This window comes from Oryctolagus cuniculus, chromosome 15 (genome assembly GCF_051225735.1).
Source record: "Oryctolagus cuniculus isolate XC-2025 breed Fujian yellow rabbit chromosome 15, ASM5122573v1, whole genome shotgun sequence".
Lineage (NCBI taxonomy): Eukaryota > Metazoa > Chordata > Mammalia > Lagomorpha > Leporidae > Oryctolagus > Oryctolagus cuniculus.
In genome coordinates this window covers 20,290,001-20,311,996 of record NC_142881.1, presented here as the reverse complement: position 1 = coordinate 20,311,996, position 21,996 = coordinate 20,290,001, and the positions used below count along the sequence as shown (strand labels likewise).

Here is a 21,996-nt window from a genome sequence, read left to right as displayed (position 1 = left end):
GTAAGAATGGCCACACTGGAGGGCTGAGGTGTAACATCAGCATATGCTAAACCTGATGAAGTGTACCTAAACTGCACACTAGGCAAGCCGCTAGACTCTATGGAAAACATAAGAAAATATCTTCTCAGCGTAGGTAATCCAGCCAGCAAAGTAAGATATTCTATGACACATTAGCTCTAATAAACAGCCATATAAATTGTGCTGAATGTGCAAAAAAAATTTGCTGTAGTTTCAAGAACACTCAGATCTGCCTTAAGTCCATCAGGCCAAGCTCAGAAGTCTAACCCGCGCCACCAGGGACAAGGAAGGAGGGATTCAGAATGGCAGGGCAGTCCAGAAAGAGGGCAAAGTGTGAGAAGGCCCAGAAACAAGAGGCCAGAGGTCTGTGGGGAGGCAGTGAGCCAATTACCCTGGTAACAGGGGCAGGAAGCTCAAAGGAGCAACAGCAGAGATTTCTGGGAAGGCTGTGTGAAGACAACTGGTCAAAGGCCTCAAACATCATCCTAAAAAGCTTGAACTTCACCCAGAAAGCTCTAGAGAGACATCAGAAGTGGAAGAGAGGGTGGTGACATGACCAGAGTTTTAAGAGTGGTCAATATAGCCACACACAGACAAAACAGGGCCAGTAAGGCTATGGCTGCCTGCCCAGACAAGTGCAACTAAACTCACTATGGGCCAGGCTGGGGAGACATCTTGTTCCTTTTGACCCTCAACTCTCATAAGCCGTGAGCCAGGCGCAGTGCCTCAAACAAATCAGTTTCTCAACAAAAATGACACTGCGTGAGTAAACGGCTCTTTCCACAGGAAGTATCAGAGGTTAAGTTGTGAATGGGGACATAGGCGCCTTACTTCCAGACACTAAAGTAGCACCCAGACTTTGGTACTTTTTCTTCTCTCCTAATAAATCAAGTCAAGGTGTGTGGGAAAAGCAGATGGTTATCCAAAGACTCACACCCCTTCCTTGAAGTAGAAGAGTCACTGACAAGTGGCTGCCCAGCCAGGACTTCATTTCCCAGGGCCCGCGCATCCAGGTGGTCACACCAATGGAATGTGAGCGGGAGGCGATGTCTTGAGATAGGACTGCCAAAAGTGACTGTGCTCTCCACATAATTTTTTTTTTTTTTTTTGACAGGCAGAGTGGACAGTCAGAGAGAGAGAGAGACAGAGAGAAAGGTCTTCCTTTTGCCGTTGGTTCACCCTCCAATGGCCGCCAAGGCCGGCGCACTGCGCTGATCCAAAGGCAGGAGCCAGGTACTTCTCCTGGTCTCCCATGGGGTGCAGGGCCCAAGCACTTGGGCCATCCTCCACTGCACCCCGGGGACACAGCAGAGAGCTGGCCTGGAAGAAGGGCAACCAGGACAGAATCCGGCGCCCCGACCGGGACTAGAACCCGGTGTGCCGGCGCCACAGGCAGAGGATTAGCCTATGGAGCCGCAGCGCCGGCAACCCTCCCCATACTCTTCTACCAGCTGGAATAGTGGCAGCATAGGAAGGAAGGAGCTGAGACCACTCAATTACTTTATCTCCTTTATCTCCTACCGGGCAAGAACTACCACTCTGTACTGCTATGTGAACAGGATATAAGGCTTTACAGCAACAAACCACTGAGACTTGGAGATGGGTGACCATGGCTAGCATTACTCTAATCAGCACAGTTGGTTAAAATCACTACCCCCACAGCAGGAGAAAGACTGTTTAAGAAATACAAAACAAAACAGGAAGCTGACTCCAGTAGAAATGGGGTAGGGTCCAAAAAAGTTTAGGAAACTCTGATTCATGTCTTCCCAAAGAGGAACCACAAACACAGCCAAAAACTCACATTGGCAGAGTCACCCCTGACAAAATACAACCCTTGGAAAATGGCAAGCCCCAGAGGGGAATATGGGGGTTACAGATGGGGAGGATGAGGGACTGAGATGTCTAAAAAGCCGTGCTGGCACAGCTCTGGCCCCCAAACAAGGATTCTCCTGGCCTGGGGACATGGTACCCACAAATGCCAACATCGAAGGTACATGAATGCATTCAGATTACCAGAGACAGTAGACAGTTCCTCACTGTAAAAATCTACCAGGGCCCAAACTCACAAAAACCATAATCCTTGTTCCAAATTTAAAAAGGAGAAACCCTGAGAGTTGTAGAGGACAGAGAAAGCAGGCCACTGGATTGCCAAGTCCTTGCGCAATTATGCATTTGGGGTACATTTTCTCCCTAGCAGGGACTAGTGTGTGGGTGTGTGTATTTGTATTCTGAAAAGTATACAAAGGACAGAATTTAAGATTTTCCTTCGCTTCTCCAACACCCTCCTTTCCCCACCCATCAACCCTGAATCGAGGCCGAGATGAAACACTTGGGAACAAGAGCTGCAGAGAATGGCAGCCTCTCTATCATGGAGGAGGGTGCTGCATTGGATTACACACAAAGCTGGCCCTGCCTCCTCATTCACACAGTCCCAGCAGGGCCCCAGAATCCCGTGCAGTACATCCACCCTCCTCTCCAGAAGAAGTAAAATAAGGAGCCTGTCTCTTCCTGTTGATGGCACCACAATACAATTCCCCACGTTTCTCCTTGTTGATGGCACCACAATACAATTCCCCACGTTTCTCCTTGTTGATGGCACCACAATACAATTCCCCACGTTTCTCCTTGTTGATGGCACCACAATACAATTGCCCATGTTTCTCCTTGTTGATGGCACCACAGTACAATTCCCCACGTTGCTCCTTGTTGATGGCACCACAGTACAACTCCCCATGGCTCCTCCTGCTGATGGCACCACAATACAACTCCCCATGGCTCTTCCTGCTGATGGCACCACAATACAATTCCCCAGTCCCTCTGGCCAGCTGTCCACAAGGCCCATACTTAATCCAAGTTCTAGAGCTTCTCCACTGAATCCGTCCCCTCTTCCATGCTGCAGACCCAAAGCCCCTTTCCCTTGACTCGATCCTGCAGTGGCCTCCTTACAGGTTTTTCAATTATCAGTGCCTCCTTCCTTCTGCCAACACTAAGCCCTGGTCTCTCTGATCATGACACTCTCTTGTTCAAAGACCCTCAATGGGTCCCCACTAACGAAAAGAAATCTAATGCTGGGGTCAAGGCCACCATGACCAGTCATGGGTGACCCAAAAGGCCCCTATTTTTCTTTTTTCTTCAAACTTATCATTAGGCATTTCCACCTACACCTGTAAATTTGCTCAGGAAACTTTGTGTGTCTCTATCTCCAAGAATCCAAATTCTACTTGTTCACGGTCCTAATTTTTTTTTTTTTTTTTTTTTTTTAGGGAGAGACAGGAACAGAAAGCACTCTCATACACTGGTTCATTCCCCAACTGCCCAAACAGATGTGAATGGGCAGAAATCAAGACTGGAAGGCAGGGGACCTGCACTGTGACACAGCAGGTAAAACTGCCACCTGTAGTGCCAACATCCCATATGAGCACCAGCTCATGTCCCAGCTGCTCCACTTCTGATCTAGCTCTCTGCTATGGCCTGGGAAAGCAGTAGAAGACGGTCCAAGTCCCTGGGCCCCTGTACCCATGTGGGAGATCCAGAAGAAGCTCCTGGTTCCTGGCTTCTTACCCACCCAGCTCCAGCCATTGTGGCCATTTAGGGAGTGAACCAGCAGATGGAAGACTTCTCTCTCTCTGTTACTCTTTCAAATAAATAAATCTAAAAAAAAAAAAAAAAAAAAAAAAAAAAAAAAAAAAAAGATGGGGCCAGGGCTGTAGCATAGCAGGTAAAGCCACCATCTGCAGCACCAGCATCCCATATGGGCACCAGTTTGAGTCCCAAATGCTCCTCTTCTGATCCAGCTCTCTGCTTTAGCTTAGGAAACCAGCAGAGGATGGCCCAAGTGCTTGGGCTCCTGCACCTGCATGGGAAACCCAGAAGAAGCTCCTGGCTCCTGGCTTCGAATCAGCCAAGCTCCTGCCATTACGGCCATTTGGGGAGTGAACCAGCAGATGGAAAACTCTCTCTCTCTGCCTCTCTATAACTCTGCCTTTCAAATACATAAGTATACCTTTAAAAGAAAAAAAAAAAAAGACTAGAAGGCAGGAATTAAATCCAGATCCTCCACATGGGTGGCAGGGACCCCTACCTGAGCCATCACCACTGGCTCCCAAGGTTCACACTAGGAGGACACTGGAGTAGAGCTGGAGGCAGGCGTCAAACACAGAAACCCCAATAAAGGACTAAGGACTAAGGTATCTTAACCACTAGGTCAAACATCCATCCCCATATTCCAATTTAAATGCCACTTCCTCCATGAATCATTCCTTGATCCTAGCAACTTAAAATATCTCCTCTTGCCTATGAATTCAGTCCACACTTTATGAAAACCTAAGCTTATCTACTACAATAGCCACCAGGGGACATATGGCTAATTTGACTAAGAAACAGAAAATGTATTGTATTTCACTTTAATTAATTGATATATAATTTTTAAAACTGATGCTCAAAATTCAGTTATTAGAAAACTTCTGGCCGGCGCCGCGGCTCACTAGGCTAATCCTCCGCCTAGCGGCGCCGGCACACCGGGTTCTAGTCCCGGTCGGGGCGCCAGATTCTGTCCCGGTTGCCCCTCTTCCAGGCCAGCTCTCTGCTGTGGCCAGGGAGTACAGTGGAGGATGGCCCAGGTGCTTGGGCCCTGCACCCCATGGAAGACCAGGAAAAGCACCTGGCTCCTGGCTCCTGGCTCCTGCCACCGGATCAGCGCGGTGCGCCGGCCGCAGCGCACCAGCCGCAGCAGCCATTGGAGGGTGAACCAACGGCAAAGGAAGACCTTTCTCTCTGTCTCTCTCTCTCACTGTCCACTCTGCCTGTCAAAAAAAAAAAAATAAAACCACTTCTAAGGATGTTTAGAACAATTTAGGTATTATAAGTTCACTTTTTCAACTATAGATTTTATGAAAGACCTATCAACAGATGAATGGGCAAAGAAAATGTGCTATCTACATAGAGTAGAATATTATTCAGCCTTAAAAATGAAACAGATTCTGTCATATGCTATAATATGAATGAACTCTGAGGACATTGTGCTGAGTCAAATAAGCCAGTCACAAAAATATAAATACAGCTGCATGATTCCAATTTTATGAAGAATCTAAAGCAATCAAACTCTTAAAAACAGCAGAATCCTGTGGATGGAGCAGGGAGGTGGAAGGAAAATGGGAAGTTGCAATTTAATGAGTACAGACTCTTGGTTTTACAAAATGAAATAGTTTGGAGCTGAGGTTATGGAGCAGTGGGTTAAGCCATCGCCTACTGCACCAGCATCCCACATGGGCACCGGGTTGAGTCCCAGATGCTCTACTTCCTATCCAGGTCCCTGCTAATGTACCTGGGAAAGCAGCAGAGGATGGCCCAAGTGCTTGGCCCCCTGCACCTACATGAAAGAACTGTATGAAGCTCCTGGCTCCTGGCTTCAACCTGGCCCAGCTGTTGCAGCCATCTGGGAAGTGAACCAGAATAAAAAATCTCTGTCTCTCTGTAATTCTGCCTCTCAAATAAATAAAATATTTTTTTAAATAAAATAAAAAAGATCTAGAGTCACTGCATAGCAATATATGCCTATAATTAACATCACAGTACTGTACATTTAAACATTGTTAAGACACTAAATTTCAGGTTACATGTTTTTTACCACTATTAAAAAAACAGTTCGGTTTATTTCATTATTTTCCTGACCAATGAAAATATTTTTTGCAGAATATCTTACAAGGCATACAAGAATGCTGTAGAACTGGTTTGGGGAATGCTGCTCTAAATATCACAGTATCTTCGACTTTATGCTGCTACCTCAAAATCATTTATGTATTCATTTCAGCCCCTTATTTGCTCTTAGAATCAGGGAACTCCATGTCTCTAGGCAGAGGTCCAATCTTCATGCTACTCCCAAGTTAACAGAGGTCTGACATTGTCACAACCATGTGCGCTGGGACATTTGGAGAGGAACAGAAGGGAGGCCAGCTAGAGTAGACATTTTTTGGGATCTTTACTCAGCTTACAGTAATATCTTTATCTGTCACCTTATCTGTCATCCCCTGCATCATGGTGGACCTCCATCACTCATGGTTGTGCCACATGGTATCACACACACGCACACACAAGTAAACGGGGCAAAGAATAAACACCAAACTACTTTGCCAATCAGGTTCTCACTCAGGACTCTAGATTTGGGATTAAACTTCTAGCTCAATCTGTTAAATTGAGAGTAGAAATAAATAAATGCAAACCAGGAGTAGTCAGGTTTATCCCATCTACACTGTTGGCTGAGAAGGAAACTGATGTGCACCCAGAGCTGAAAACCCTTCCACGCCAGCACTGAGGGCCAGCTGCCTTCCCAGCCTCAGGTTCCACAAGGACCCTACCTGAGGCCCAGACGCGTGCCACTCCAGAAGGCACAACTCACAACATAGAGCTGCATCAGTGCAGTGGCTCCACCCCCTAAACCTTTATAAGGCATATTCATTGCTCAAGGTCTCTCAAGGCAGCTTTGGTCAGCTACAACTGGAGAATCCTAGAACATCAATCATATTTCCCACCATTGCTTTTCATGTCCCTGGGTTCCTGCCACATTGTTTCTGAAAAGTGCTCAAAGCTTCCTGCTTCGCTTCCTGCTTCTTTGCCTTCACTCCTGTAAGTCCTCCTACCTGCAGTCACTTCCCTCCTCCTCCTCCTCTACTTTCTACCCCTATTTTTCCAAACTCTACCCCTTCTTTAAAGGTCCAGTCCAAATGTCTCCTCCCCACCCCCACTCATGAAATCTTCCATTATCCTCCCGTCTCATTATCAAACTTCCACAGCCCTCTGGCCAGATTTTCTTGATAGCATTTACCACATCCTGCCTGGCAAGACAGATACACCTATGCATATCCTAACTCCATTACTAAACTGTATATTCCTAGGCACTAGGAACAATCTTCATCTTTGAGTCACATATAATACCCCCAGCAGTGCCCTGCGCATAAGCAAAGGCTAAAAAATATATAACACTAAGAAAGAACAGCACTTTATACATCCAATCTTAAATTCATCTTTGTAACCTTACCGTGCCATGACCATGGTGTAGGCACTCAAAAACTGCTGACTCATCCAACCGCAGAGTACTTCCTACAGTCCCTTCCTCCTGCCTTCAGGCTTATCACATGACATCTCTGCCTATCCAAACCCAACTCTTCCCAATTTCAGTAGCTACTGTTCTCCAAGGAAAGGACACCTGCTAAGTTGCTTCTATCCAAGGATGACGGTTGGTGTCAGAGGAATTCAGGATCATCCCTAATACCAGCTAGAGCAGAAAACCATGACAACTTTCTGGCTGTTCTTCTGGCCAGGCCCGAAGGATAGGGCAATATAGATGGGCAGAAGGGCAGACAATTATGCCAATGACAGGCTGTAGTGGAGGAGATGGGATAGACGGTATCAGCAACAGAGAAGTCTAGGAGGTCTGCCCCTTAATTTTCCCACTAATTCTTAAAATTTACTCAAAGCTGGCTAGATGCATTGGAAAATAGGAAGCCAGGGCCTCTACAAGCACTTGGTGAAGAGTGAAGAGGGCCCACCGGACACAAGTCCCCGTATCAAGTCCAGGAAGACATGCTTGCTTATAGGTTGACAGCTAGAACTCTACAAACACATTAATCCTGGAGGGAAAGACTAAAAACAGAGGAGAGGCTGAGGAGTTTCCTCACCACCTATGTCCACTAAGTACCTGGTGGGCATCGCCTGATGGGATGATATAGGCCTGGATTGGTTCTGTCACGTACTCAGAGTTCCTCATGGCTTGTCTCAGCTGCCGAAGCAGCTCTGAAGTCACCTTTGGAGCCATTCTGCTATCTGCAACAAAAGGAGAGTTTGTTTCATCACCAGGCTGTTCCCTGCAATCCAATGACCCGTTCACAAGCCACATTCTGCCCACCCCTTGCTGCATCTTCAAAGTGACCACCCCACCACTAGACCAAGTTCAAAGCTGCCAGTGATGCTAATGAAGTACAGTTCTTAAGTACTACTTCCAGACAGCTATTATATGGCAAGAAAATTTTAGCAACTAATACTCGGTTTCAAATTGACTGGTTACCTTTTCTACTTTTAGGACTTTATTCTAAGGAGATAATTAAACAAGTGCACAAAAATGCAGGACTTATCTTTGCTTCCATTAGTAAAATAATGGGGAAAAATACATGACTAGTTAAATAAACTACAATGCATACAATGATACACTATGCAACCATTAAAAATTTCAAATGCCCCCCCCCAAAAAAAAAAAAACATAAACTTATATTTGACTTGGAAAGATACAGATGACACTGGTGGGGAATTAAAAACAGATACTAGGCCGGCGCCGCGGCTCAATAGGCTAATCCTCTGCCTGCGGTGCCGGCACACCGGGTTCTAGTCCTGATCGGGGCGCCGGATTCTGTCCTGGTTGCCCCCCTTCCAGGCCAGCTCTCTGCTGTGGCCAGGGAGTGCAGTGGAGGATGGCCCAAGTGCTTGGGCCCTGCACCCCATGGGAGACCAGGAGAAGTACCTGGCTCCTGCCTTCGGATCAGCACGGTGAGGCGGCCGCAGCGCACGGGTGGTGGCGGCCATTGGAGGGTGAACCAACGGCAAAAGGAAGACCTTTCTCTCTGTCTCTCTCTCTCACTGTCCACCCTGCCTGTCAAAAAAAAAAAAAAAAAAAGATACTAATACAACACACACAGATCATTCTCCCTTATTTCACATTGGATATGTGTTTATGCAGAGAGAGGTTTCTAGAAGGAAATCACCCAAGTACTAATTAATAGTGGTCACCTTTGGGTGGGTAAGTTTGTTGTGATTATTTTGTTCTTCTTTTATGTTGTTCTGATTTTTTAAGTTTTACTGCTTTAAAAAAAAACATTTTTTTTATAAATATCTTTTGTTAAATAGCCAACCACAGATTTAGAAGAGAAAGGTCAATCTCCTAGGAGTCAAAAGCCTTAAGTCTTGGACTCTAGTGAAGACCTGCTAAACTAGCTGTGTGGCCTCAGGGGGAAAGGGACCAGCGCCTCAGCACACTGTGTTCTCCTCTCTAAAACTGTGCTGGGGGTGGATTAGAGCCAGGGTTTTTAAAGTGAGTCCCAAGAAGAACCAGAGACCCAGAGAAGCCTATCATTCCACTAAAACCAGAGCTGGATTTACCAGCTCTAGAAAATACCAAATAGGAATAGAAATACAGAACTCATTCAAAAGAAACGTTAAACATGATCCAAACTTTTACCAAAAAAAATATATGTACTGAATATCTCTTATCTGAAATGGTTGGCATCAGAAGTATTAAATGTAGTCCTACTAGAAACACCTGCTTTTACAAATATGTCAGTACAGGTTGAATATCCCTCATCAAAAATACTTGGGATCAGAAGTAGCTCAGATTTCATTTTTTCAATCTTAGAATATTTGCATAGAAAACTGGTTAACTATTCCTAATCTAAAAGTCAAAATGCCCCAAAATCCAAAATTTTGAGGGTATCATGTAGATTGTTCAAAAAGCTTCCCACTTTGGAGCATTTCTGATTGCAGATTTTCAGTTCCACGATGATCAAACTGTGGTCAAAACCAAAACAGCATTGCCTCCTAGTGAGTCCAAAGAGCTATTTCTATGTGTTAAAGGTACAGATGATGCAAGCTGATTAACCACTTGAGGAGGTTCTTCAAAAACACCTTTTCTTGGGGCAGGCGTACAGCACAGTAAAGATGCCACTGTATCAGAGTACCTGGTTCGAGAGCGGACTACTCTGCTTCTGATCCAGCTTCCAGCTAATGTACACATACTTGGGTCCCTGCCATCCATGTGGGAGGCCTGGGTTGAGTTCCAGCCTCCTGGTCTGGTGCCTGGCCCTGCCATAGCTGTTGTGGGCATTTGGAGGGAGAACCAGCACTTCTATAAGGAATGAATGAGACTTCCTGTTGCTCCATAACCTCATGAGCAGTGTTTAATATTTTGCCAACTCATTTTTTAAACAAAAGACATTTTACTTAGCAAAAATATTCTAAAGCACGATGTATTACACTGAGGCAATCATACTCAGGTTATCTTCAAGAACTGACACCCTGACTAACTGTGGCTTATCCCCCTGCTGAGTATGAATCTTTTTCTGGTTCTTTTCTTTTAACATTTTCATTGCTTCTTCCTCTTCATCATAACCAGTACCTTGATCATTCATAACCTCAGCTATTATGGTTACTTCCACTAGATTCCTCTATGAAGAACTATATTGACCTTGACACTCACTGAAAAAGTACCCCATTCATCAACTGTAGCAAGGGGTCAGAGGTCTTGAAAAGACAGAAGTACTCAAAGGAAGAGTCACTGGAAACTGTCCTACTCAGGATTCACACATGTCCTTGTTTCTTGCATTACAGCTACCTCTGAACACTGCTCAAAGGAACATCCTTTATGTCTGATGTACTGAGCCTATAATTTCTCACCTACCAGAAAAAGAGGAATCAGAAACATCAGGTGTGATCTAAGTTAGTATGTCTATACCTCCACTGGGTTCAAAATGAAGCTTATTGTGACCTCATAAGATTACCAACATCTGAAAATTTCACTGATATTTTTAGGAGCTTCAGAATATATTTATCAAGTTTCCAAACCATATTTCTGAGTAAGTCAGCATTGAAATGGAAATGAAGCAAAAATGAAGACTTCCTTCAGAGCAGTATTTCAACTTCAGCTGCATATAAAGAACTGGATAATTTGTGATTTAATTGCCCTGGACTACAGCCTGGGCATCTGGAATTTTAAAAGCAAATATATGACAGAGTCCAGTATACTTTCTTCCAAGACCATTAATTTCCTTATGGAATTTAGCATCCATTTGGATACATTCTGACTTAAGGACTTTACTGGTATGGCATTGACTGTGTGTTTTTATAGCATAACTGCAGTGCATCAACATTATCAGTCATGAATTTCATCAATAAAGTCAACATAATCAATGACAACCAGAAAATCCTGAGTAACAAACTGAAACCGGGGCCAGCACTGTGGCACAGTAGGTTAAGCCTCTGCCTGTGGCGCTGGCATCCTATATGGGCACCAGTTGGAGTCCCAGCTGCTCTACTTTCAATTCCGCTCTCTGCTATGGCCTGGGAAAGCAGTGGAAGATGGCCCAAGCACTTGGGCCTCTGTACCCACATGGAAGACTTAGAAGAAGCTCCTGGCTCCTGGCTTCAGATGGAAGACCTCTTTCTCTGTCTCTCCCTCTCAGTCTGTAAGTCTGCCTCTCAAATAAATAAATAAATATTTAAAAAAAAAAAAAAAGCTGAAAACCATCAAAGACCAAGTAGCCTAGTCAGATATCCTCCTGCTTCCTGGGCAGGATAATCTGCCTCCTTGCAACTATGTTCTAAACTTCATCACCCTCCCTGTCTCATCATCACATTCCTCCTCTTGCCTGGCATATTAGGCCTCCTTAGAATCATCGGCCCTACTCAATGGAATCTTCACACTTCCCTCCACAACTCTACCTGCCCCGTGACCACTCTTGATACTTCCTCTTCCTTCCTCCTCATCTTTCATGTCTACCTTATTTGGTTGATGCCCTTGGTCAAATGCATCTACTTCTTTATCACCTCTACCAGATGTGATGAAACTCCCAACACTATAAACAGCAGTTAGGATTGGCAAGGAGCAGTGTCAGCAACACTGAAAGTACAGAGGGAGGAACACAAGCAAAGGCTGAGGCAATGGGCTGCGGCGTTAAGAGCTGCTACCACTGGCAATGGGCAATGACAGCTGGGGCAGAAGTGAACACAAGCACAAAATGCCTTGGAAATGACTGAATGGGTGAGCAGGTGGAGCTGAGGGAAAGATAAAAGTGGCACAAATGTGAATCCCAGCCACTGAGGGGGCAGCAGCTGGAAAGGTAACCAGGATAGAGGAAGTAAAATTCACGGCTAGTGAATCTTGTTGTTGTTGTTACTATTATTTGTTTGTTTAAGAGAGAGAGTTTCCATTCAATGGTTCACTCCCCAAATGCACGAAATGATCAGGACTGGGAGCCAGGAGCTCAATCCAGGTCTCCCATGGGGGTGGCAGGGAGCACATTAACTGAATCATCACCACTGCCCTCCAGGACCTACACTGGCAGGAAGATAGAGTAGAAGCCAGAGCCAGGTATCGAACCCAGACAATCTAATACAGCATAGAGGTATCATCACCAGCATCTTAACTGCTAGACTACATGTTCACTCCAGGGTAATTTTTATGATAATTGAGTTACTGATATAAAACACTTAGAAACTATACCTGTCACATAGCAAAAATTATGTATCTGCAAATATTATAGTTCAGTACAGAGCTAACAACAAATGCAAAGTGATAAATAGTTTAACAGGCATGTACGCTGCTTTCCCCACCTGGAGGCATCCCATCATTTCTGTATCCATGTATCTAACCCAGCACCTAACACATACATGTACTCACTCAGATGGTCGAGTGAATGTAACAACTTTATGTCTATGATCTTTTCAGACTCAATGTAACAAACAGTAATGAATCTTCAGTGAAAGAAGAAAGCTAGTATCTCAGAAAAGGCCATATTACAATGTCTGTTCATCCCATCCTACTGCTTTTCAGAAACGTTAGAAGCAGCCAAACGCTAAGCATAATGTGCAGGGAAGTAAGAAGCCAAGAAAAACAGGCCTGGCCCACGATGTAAAATTAGCCCATACACTGTCAGGTATTTTTAAATCATGTCTTAAAGAGAATGACTCACATAAAAGTGAGCCTTGCTTAAATGAGTCTGCTTTTAGCAATAAGCTCCCAAATCTTCAGCCTTGATCACAAACAAGACTTTTCACTGCTTGAACACGAAAAGCACATCACGTTTACCTCATTGGGTGGCAAGGAGAATTAAACATGATAATGCATGTGAAGGCACAATGCCCAGCATCTAATATACTTTAGAAGCTCAAAAAATCATTTTATCTGGAGCTAAACACCAGCTGGGATTCCTACACACCTTGTTTTAGGGCCTGGGGCACTGGTTTACTTCACTTTCACCATCCTAACACGTGCACAGCTGTTCTTCCAGAATCAAGAACTTTACAGGTAGTAGTTTCTTTCTCTGTGCTTTCCATATATCAGTGGTGTATTCTCACAATAATCCTCCAAGGGAGGTTTCGCGATTTCCATTTTACACAGAAAAGGAATTAAAAAGGAGCTTAGTAGTCACCCAAGCCAGTCACACCACTGGGAACCAGGCCCACCCAACTCTCCAGTCCACGCTCTATGACACCATATTGAGGAGCAACAGAATCAAACAACCCGGCTCCAGTTTCCAGCGGGGATCTACACCCCCACACAGCTGAAGCTCCTGAACTTCTACTTCCTTGTATACAATGAAAAGGAAGAGAAATCCTCTTCCAACTATAAATGTGCTTATTATACCATTTTCCCTTTGTTTACTTGCTCTTTTTCCCACTCCTTCTTCCTCCTTCCTCTCTCACCTTCTAAAATAGCCCAAAAGGTATTGAATACATCTATTTTTTTTAACAAAAGAGAACCAAAATTGCATGCAATAATAGCACTGATCCTCCAAAGCAATTAGATAGTTACAGTTTCTCATGTGCCTCAAGGGGTCCATTTTTCAGTCAGCTACAAGGAAACACTGTTTCTCCTGGATAGTCCATGGAAAAACACTGGTTTATATGGGACAGAAACAAACTCACCACTTCTCAGAACTCTGGTTTCTGGCAACTCCACCAGAACAAGTTCTAGGGAGAAGGGTTGGTCACAGGAGTTTTTCCCAGAAAGATATTCCTAAATGTACACCAATTTAAAGCACTATAAGTTTTTTCTCACTTCCTAATCTGAAGAAAGTTGAAAGCTAACTTCAAAGGTAATCAATGAAAGACTGTAATAGTGACAGAAGATAAGTTTAAAAAAAACTAGGACAGTATATTTTCATTAATACCCTATCTCCACCACCATGACCATAGCCCTATAAGAATGAGAAACACCTAAAATTTTAGTTCTCTACTTATTACCTTAAAAAATGGTAATTATACAGAAACAGTAACCACCCACCCAGGGAACCAAAGAACAAAATGGTTTTTAGTCACCAGACACCACCCCCTCATTCCCAATCATGATCAGTTACTACTTCCTTACCCGCACTTCTCATTCAACTTAGGGTTGAGATAAGCAGTTCTAAACTTCTTCTGAAAGGTTCCATCTAATTTAAACACACAGTTATTACCTTTTTCTACTTCTGCGGCTTCTGAGTGTATCCCCTCGTTAGGCTCAATTATCCTCAAATTTCGCAGTTGAAAATCCTGGTGATTAGCCCTTAAAAAGAGAAGAATAGGATGTTGCAGACTTTGACCACAGTAAACGTGGCAAGACTCAGTCACAACATCAACTTGACTTAGCAGTTTTCTTAGGTGAGTCACGAGAACTCTCACCCCAATAACCATGACAGCACAAAAGCTTCCGCTAAAACGTCCAGGTGCAAAATGTCTCCAAGCAGGCAAACCTTCTCAATTCTAGCTTCCAGTTCATGAATATTCCTCAGCAATGATTAATCTATACAACTAGATTATGTGGGATCTTCAAATGCTTATGAAAAATATGTATTACAGTAAAACAATGCATGGATTTCAAACCTTGTTGCACCAAAATACTCATCTTTTGATTCCATTTTCCAGTAACTTTTTGAAGCACCCTGACAAGATTTTCTTTTTTTTTTTTTTAACAATTTATTTTATTTAGTTGAAAGGCGGAGTTACAGAGAGGCAAAGGCACAGAGAGAGAAGAAAGAGGTCTTCCATCTGCTGGTTCACTCCCCAAATGACTACAACAGCCAGAACTGCACCAATCCAAAGCCAGGAGCCAAGAGCTTCTTCTGGGTCTCCCACGCGCGTGCAGGGGCCCAAGGACTTAAGCCATCTTCTACTGCCCTCCAGGCCACAGCAGAGAGCTGGATCAGAAATGGAGCAGCCAGGACTTGAACCAGCAACCATATGGGATGCCGGCACCGCAGGTGGCAGCCTCACCCACTATACCACAGTGCCAGCCGCTTGGACAAGTTCTATTTGGCACTTTCTCACAATTTCATATTCTCTGTACTATCCTATTCTTTTCACTCTGATTTCTACTCATATTTCTTCACCAAGAGTTTTAAAGATTTTATGCCCTTATTTTATTTATAAATTTCTTTCAGACTTTCCATTAGAAAGTCTTGAGATAGTAATCCTCATTCATGTTTGCTAGGTTTGCTGTTTCTTTCTCATAAAGGCAATCATTCCATGTGTACTTTATCTCTTATTAAGAACTTATTTTCACAAGTGGGTATTTAACCTTGAGGCTAAGACACCCACATCACATAACAAAATACCTGAGTTTAACACTTACTTCTGGCTCCTGACTCTAGTTTCCTGCTAACGAAGACCCTGGGAGGCATAGGTTGAAGACTCAAGTAATTGGGTTCCTGCCACCCATGTGGGAGATTTGGATCATTCACTTTAGTTTCCCAGCTCCTGGCTTCATCCCAGCCATTGAAGGCATCTGAGTGAAGCCGGGATGGGGGGGGGGGGGGAGGAGGGTTTGTGCCGGTGAAGGCATCTGTGTGTCTGTGTGTGTGTGTGTGTGTGTCAGTGAAGGCATCTGTGTGTGTGTGTGTGTGTGTGTGTGTGTGTGTGTCGGTGAAGGCATCTGAGTGAAGCAGGGATGGGGTGTGTATCGGGATGGGAGAGGTATATGGGTGTGTGTGTGTGGATGTGTGTGTCGGGATGGGAGAGGTTTGTGGGTGTGTGTGTGTGTATGTCGGGATGGGAGAAGGGTGTATGTGTGTGTGTGTGTCTTTCTGTCTCTGTGTCTTACTGCCACTCAAGCACATTAAAAATAAGCAAGGAAGCCGGCACCGTGGCTCAATAGGCTAATCCTCCACCTTGCGGCGCCGGCACACCGGGTTCTAGTCCCAGTTGGGGCGCCGGATTCTGTCCCGGTTGCCCCTCTTCCAGGCCAGCTCTCTGCTATGGCCAGGGAGTGCAGTGGAGGATGGCCCAGGTGCTTGGGCCCTGCACCCCATGGGAGACCAGGAAAAGCACCTGGATCCTGGCTCCTGCCATCGGATCAGCGCGGTGCGCCGGCTGCAGCGGCGGCCATTGGAGGGTGATCCAACGGCAAAGGAAGACCTTTCTCTCTCTGTCTCTCTCTCACTGTCCACTCTGCCTGTCAAAAAAAAAAAAATAAAATAAGCAAGGGGCCAGCGCTGTGGCATAGTGGTTAAAGCCACCACCTGCAGTGCCAGCATCCCAATGGGTGCTGGTTCAAGTCCCGGCTGCTCCACTTCCAATCCAGTTCTCTGCTATGGCCTGGGAAAGCAGCAGAGGATGGCCCAAGTCCTTGGGCTCTTGCACCCATGTGGGAGACCCGGAAGAAGCTCCTGGCTTCCGGCTTTGGATCAGCTCAGCTCTGGCCGTTGCGGCCAACAGGGGAATGAACCAGTGGATGGAAAACCTCTCTCTGCCTCTCCTTCTCTCTGTGTGTAATTCTGACTTTCAAATAAATAAATAAATCTTTAAAAAAATTAAGTGACATTTTTTAAAAGAGCTTATCTTCAGTAGAAATTCTTTATTTATGAGAATGTGCCCTGGTATGTACACACTTAACTGTCACTGTTATTTACTTCTGATACTAATTTTCACAACAATTTCTTAGCCAGAAGATATGCACACAAGTTGTCTGTCCCCCATATGGGAACAGTTTAATGCCGTGGACCTCAGACAAGAAGCCCTCTATCTCGGTCTGATAATTTCCCAGGCTCAGCTTACTCATGTACCATTCAAGTTTTAAGGACCCTCTAAATTCCTGACACATGAGGACTTCCCTTTCTTTCAAGTTCATTTGGTCAACAAATATTCACTGAGAATCTTCCATAATCAACACCCTAATATAAAAACCAAAGTGAACAAAATAGACAACAGTCCTGACTTCAAGAAGTGTACATGGGGTAGGGTGGGAAGGTAGGAGAAAAATAGAAAAAAAGAAGCAACAGATACAAAACAATTATCCAATCAGTTAATTCGTATACATTCCATGAAAACAGGCAGAGCACAGGAAAATGAAGAAAGTGTCAGGGAGGTAATGTTATTTCATATGGAATAACCAAAGAAGGCCTCTCTGATAACAGATGACATTTGTCAGAGACCTAAAAAAAGTGGGGGTGGAAGACATGTGATTTTCTAGAAGAATACTCCAGAAAAGAACAGAAAGCACAAAGGCCTATTCAATGGATTTGTGTTGGGGGAGGGGGATGTAAGTGGTAGAAGATAAGGTCAAACAGGCATCAGAGAACCCACTGTAGGTCACTGAAAGGATTTCAATTTTACTCAGCAATGAACTTAAAGGTAACTAATTAAATCTTAACCACATTTTTGTGTGTTGGCAGAAGCAGAGAGATCCACATTATCTCAATCTATCACATGGCCAAAAGCAAAAGACAGACATTTTCACCAAGCACTCCAGGCCTGCTCTCAGATGGCAGCTGTTTTAGCAGAAGGAGATGTTCTTCACTGGAGGAACCACATATTCCTTCATAAAAAGTAAGACACCGCTCTATCTCTGATAAAAACAAACACAATCAACAAAATTACAGCAAAATGAATCTACCAACAATATAAAAAGGATCACACCCATTACCATGTGAGCTTTATTCTAAGAATACAAGGTTGGTTCAACATATGAAAATCAAGTAATGTAATATATCAGATAAATAAAGAATAAAAACCACATGATCATTTCAACAGACATAGCAAAAGCATGTGAAAAAATCCAACGCCCCTTCAACAAACTAGAAGAGAGATTCTTCAACCTGACAAATGGTTATTATAAAGGCCATAGCCAACATCATCCTTAATGTTGAAAGACTAAATCTTTCTCCTACAATCAGTAACACAAGAATGTCAGCTCTCATCACCTCCATTCAACACTGTACTGAAGGTTATATCCAGGACAAAAAGGCAAGAAAATGAAACAAAAGAATCTAGATTAGAAAATAAGTGGAACTATCTCTATTTGCAAATGACATTTATCTTGAATACAAAAAACATCCTAGGGACTGGCGCTGTGGTGCAGCGGGTTAATGCCCTGGCCTGAAGAGCCGGCATCCTATATGGGCGCCGGTTCTAGTCCCACCTGCTCCTCTTCCAATCCAGCTCTCTGCTATGGTCTGGGATAGCAGTGGAAGATGGCCCAAGTCCTTGGGTCCCTGTGCCTGCGTGGGAGACCTGGAAGAAACTCCTGGGTCCTGGCTTCGGATCAGCGCAGCTCCGGCTGTTGCAGTCATCTGGGTAGTGAACCAGCAGATGGAAGACCTTTCTCTTCTGTCTCTACCTCTCTCTGTAACTCTTTCAAATAAAATAAATCTTAAAAAAAAAAATCCTAAAGAATCCATATGAGGGCTTCTGGAAGATGGTGGAATAGGGAGGGAGCTTACTGCTCTAGTCTAGGGGAAGATAGTTTTTAAAAAGTGGAGTGAGTGCAATCTCAGGGAAGAGTTAGGGAGAAAACTCCAGAGGAAACTCCATGCAAATAGAGGAATACTGTGGAACTATGGGAAGGGTGGGGATGTGCACAACTCAGGACCCCAGCAGCCAAGAGCCCCAGCACTAGCCTTGGAGAGTGAGATGAGACCAGTCTGCAGCAGCCCAAGCCACTGGAGATAAAGCTGAGCGTAGGAGCCTTGCATGAGGCCAGCTAGGAGCACTGTGGGATACAGCGTACCTGCCATCCCACAAGGAAAAAATGGGGGGCACGTTTCTCTCTCCCTAGACGCCAGGCACCAGCACCCCATAACCAGCCAAGAGAGGGCAGGCATCATATAAATATAGGGAACAACTGTGCCAACTTGTGTCTGCTCAATGAGCAACCAGCCAAGAGGAGACACAGTGAGTCTAACTAGGAGAACGGACAGGGGGCTTGGGTGCTAGTGACTTTGGAAGCCTTGTGTGCTAGGACTGAAAACATTGTGGCTGCTTGGGAGGGTGCAGGGTGTAGCTGGGACTTTGGGCAGTCACTGTGGGAAGCTCCACATGCTTGGGACTCCCTGATTCCCTGGTGAGGGTCATTGTTACAGGATCCGTGCTCACACTGAGGGCTGCACGGATCCTTTGTGTGGTTCTTATGACAATTAGAATGAATACTGTACCTACTGGGACTAGCACCCAGGCATCAGTCTCCTAAGAGGAGAGGAGGTGAGTGTGAGACTATGTCAATAGAGTTGATCAAACCTCTCCTCTGATTGAAAAAAAGAGATTTACCACGCCCAACTTGGGCATCACCATGGATACTCCCTTCACCCTGTAGCACTCACCAGAGTTCCTTGGCCACAACCAGCACACACCTCAGGATATCCACAGAAAGAGCAAATACTCCACTAAGCCACAGAGGCATAGACCAAAGATAAAAGCCATCACATGGGGAGAAGAAAAATATATCTCCACAAATGCCTAAAAATAAACGCAGCAATTCAAGAAACAAGAATGAGGAAGATAACATGATGCCCCCAAAGGAATCCAATGACACTTCAGTGCTAGAATGTGAAGATGAAGAGATTTTTTAAAAAGCCAGAAAAAGAATGCAAAAAATTGATCATAGGATTACTTAGTAATAATCAGAAGCAAATCCAAATTAAAGAAATCCATACATGACATGAATGAAAATTTTTCCCATGAAATTGAGATTTTAAAGAGAAATCACAATGAAATACTAGAAATGAAGAATTCAATAGATCAAATAAAAATGTGGTGAAAAGCTGTAAAAAAACAGACTTGGTGAGGCAGAAGAAAGAATATACAAGGTTAGAAGACAAATATCTGAAAATTTTACAGTCAGAAAAAAAAAAAGAAGAAATTAGAAAACTAGGGACCAGCACCATGGCATAGAAGGTAAAGCTGCCACCTGAAATGCCAGCAGCCCATACAGACACCAGTTCAAGTCCCAGGTGCTCCACTTCCAATCCAGCTCTCTGCTGTGGCCTGGGAAAGCAGTAGAAGATGGCCCAAGTCCTTGGGCCCCTGCACCCATGTTGGGAATCCAAAAGAAGCTCCTGGATCCTGGCTTCAGATCAGCTCAGTTCCAGCCATTGCAGCCATTTGGGAAGTGAACCAACAGGTGGAAGACCTCCCTCTTCTCTCTCTCTGCCTTTGCCTCTCTGTAACACTGCCTTTCAAATAAAATAATTAAAAAAAATATATTAGCAAACTGAAAAACAATGTTGGAGATTTAGGGGATACTATCAAATGACCCAACATGTAAGTTTTAGGAGTTTCTGAAGGTGTGGAAAGAGAGGACAGATTAGAAGGCCTTTTCAGTGAAATGATTACAGAAAAGGTCCCTAATTTGGAGAAAGGGACGTTCAAGTACAGGAAGCACATAGAACTCCTAATAGACATGATAAGAAAAGATCTTCACCATGACACATTGTAATCAAACTCTCCACAATAAAACATAAAGAGAAGATTCTAAAATGTGCATGAGAGAAACGCCAGATTACTTCCAGAGGCTCTCCAATTAAAGCAACTGACTTTTTTTTTTTAAAGATTTATTTATTTATTTGAAAGTCAGAGTTACACAGAGAAAGAGAAAGAGAGGCAGAGAGAGAGAGAAAAGTCTTCCATCCACTGATTCATTCCCCAATTGGCTGTAACAGCTGGAGCTGCGCCAATCCGAAGCCAGGAGCCAGGAGCTTCTTCCAGGTCTCCCATGCAGGTGCAGGGGCCCAAGAACTTGGGCCATCTTCTACTGTTTTCCCAGGCCATAACAGAGAGCTGGACTGGAAGTGGAGCAGCCGAGTCACAAACCAGTGCCCATATGGGATGCTGGCACTGCAGGTGGCAGATTAACTCACTACACCACAGCACCAGCCTCAAGCAGCTAACTTCTCATCAGAAACCCTAAAGGCTAGGAGAGAATGGTAAAATATAGTCCAAGTCTTAAGTGAAAAAAATTGTCAATCCACAATACTGTACCATGCAAAGCTCTCAGCTCCTGGCTCCTGGCTTCAGATCAGCACAGCTCCAGCTGTTGCAGCCATTTGGGGAGTGAACCAGCAGATGAAAGACCTCCCCCCCTCTCATTTGGGGAGTGAACCAGCAGATGGAAAACCTCTCTCTCTCTGCCTCTCCTTCTCTCTGTGTAACTCTTTCAAATAAATAAATAAATCTTTTACAAAAAATCAGCACGCAAAAATCAATAGCCTTTGTATACACAGACAATGTCACGGCTGAGAAAGAACTTTTAAGATCAGTACCATTAACAATAGCTCCAAAAACAATCAAATACCTTGGCATAAATTTAACCAAGGATGTCAAAGATCTTTGCAATGAAAATTATAAAACCTTAAAGAAAAAGATAGAAGATGACACTAAGAAATGGAAAAATCTTCCATGTTCATGGATTGGAAGACTCAACATCATCAAAATGTCCATATTACCAAAAGCAATTTACAGATTCAGTGCAATCCCAATCAAAATATCAAATGACATTCTTTGCAGATCCGAAGAAAACTATGCTGAAATTCATATGGAAACACGAGAAACCCGAAGAGTTAAAGCAATTTTTACAACAAAAACAAAGCTGGAAGCATCACAATGCCTGATTTCAAGACATACTACAGAGCAGTTATAATAAAAACAGCCTGGTACTGGCACAAAAACAAAATTATAGACCAATGGAACAGAATAGAAAACTCCAGACATCAATCCATGCATTTACAGCCAACTTATCTTTAATAAAGGAGCTGAAACCAATCCATGGAACAAGGACGTTTTCTTTAACAAATGGCGCTGGAAAAACTGGATCTCCCAGTGCGAAAGTATGAAATTAGACCCTTACCTTACATCCTACACAAAAAAATCCACTTAACATGGATCAAAGACCTAAATCTATGACCAGATACCATTAAATTATGAGAGAACATGGGGGAAACTCTACAAGACATTGGCATAGGTAAAGACTTCTTG

At 44.1% G+C, this 21,996-nt stretch overlaps 1 protein-coding gene across 15 annotated transcripts in view; it reads right to left on the bottom strand.

Annotated features, from left to right (window-relative positions):
- XPNPEP1 (X-prolyl aminopeptidase 1) overlaps positions 1-21,996 on the bottom strand; it is a 63,489-nt gene that overhangs the window by 33,812 nt on the left and 7,681 nt on the right. For 6 of the 15 annotated variants that reach the window (XM_070057254.2, XM_070057256.2, XM_051824159.3 and 3 more), the window contains 2 exons: positions 14,232-14,320; positions 7,712-7,836 (listed from right to left, as the gene is read on the bottom strand). In XM_070057254.2, coding sequence (XP_069913355.2) covers positions 7,712-7,836; positions 14,232-14,320 — 214 coding nt within the window. Of the gene's footprint in view, positions 1-7,711; positions 7,837-8,527; positions 8,657-14,231; positions 14,321-21,996 lie in introns of all 15 variants that reach the window. The other 9 variants (XM_089314055.1, XM_089314058.1, XM_089314059.1 and 6 more) reach the window with 2 other exon arrangements.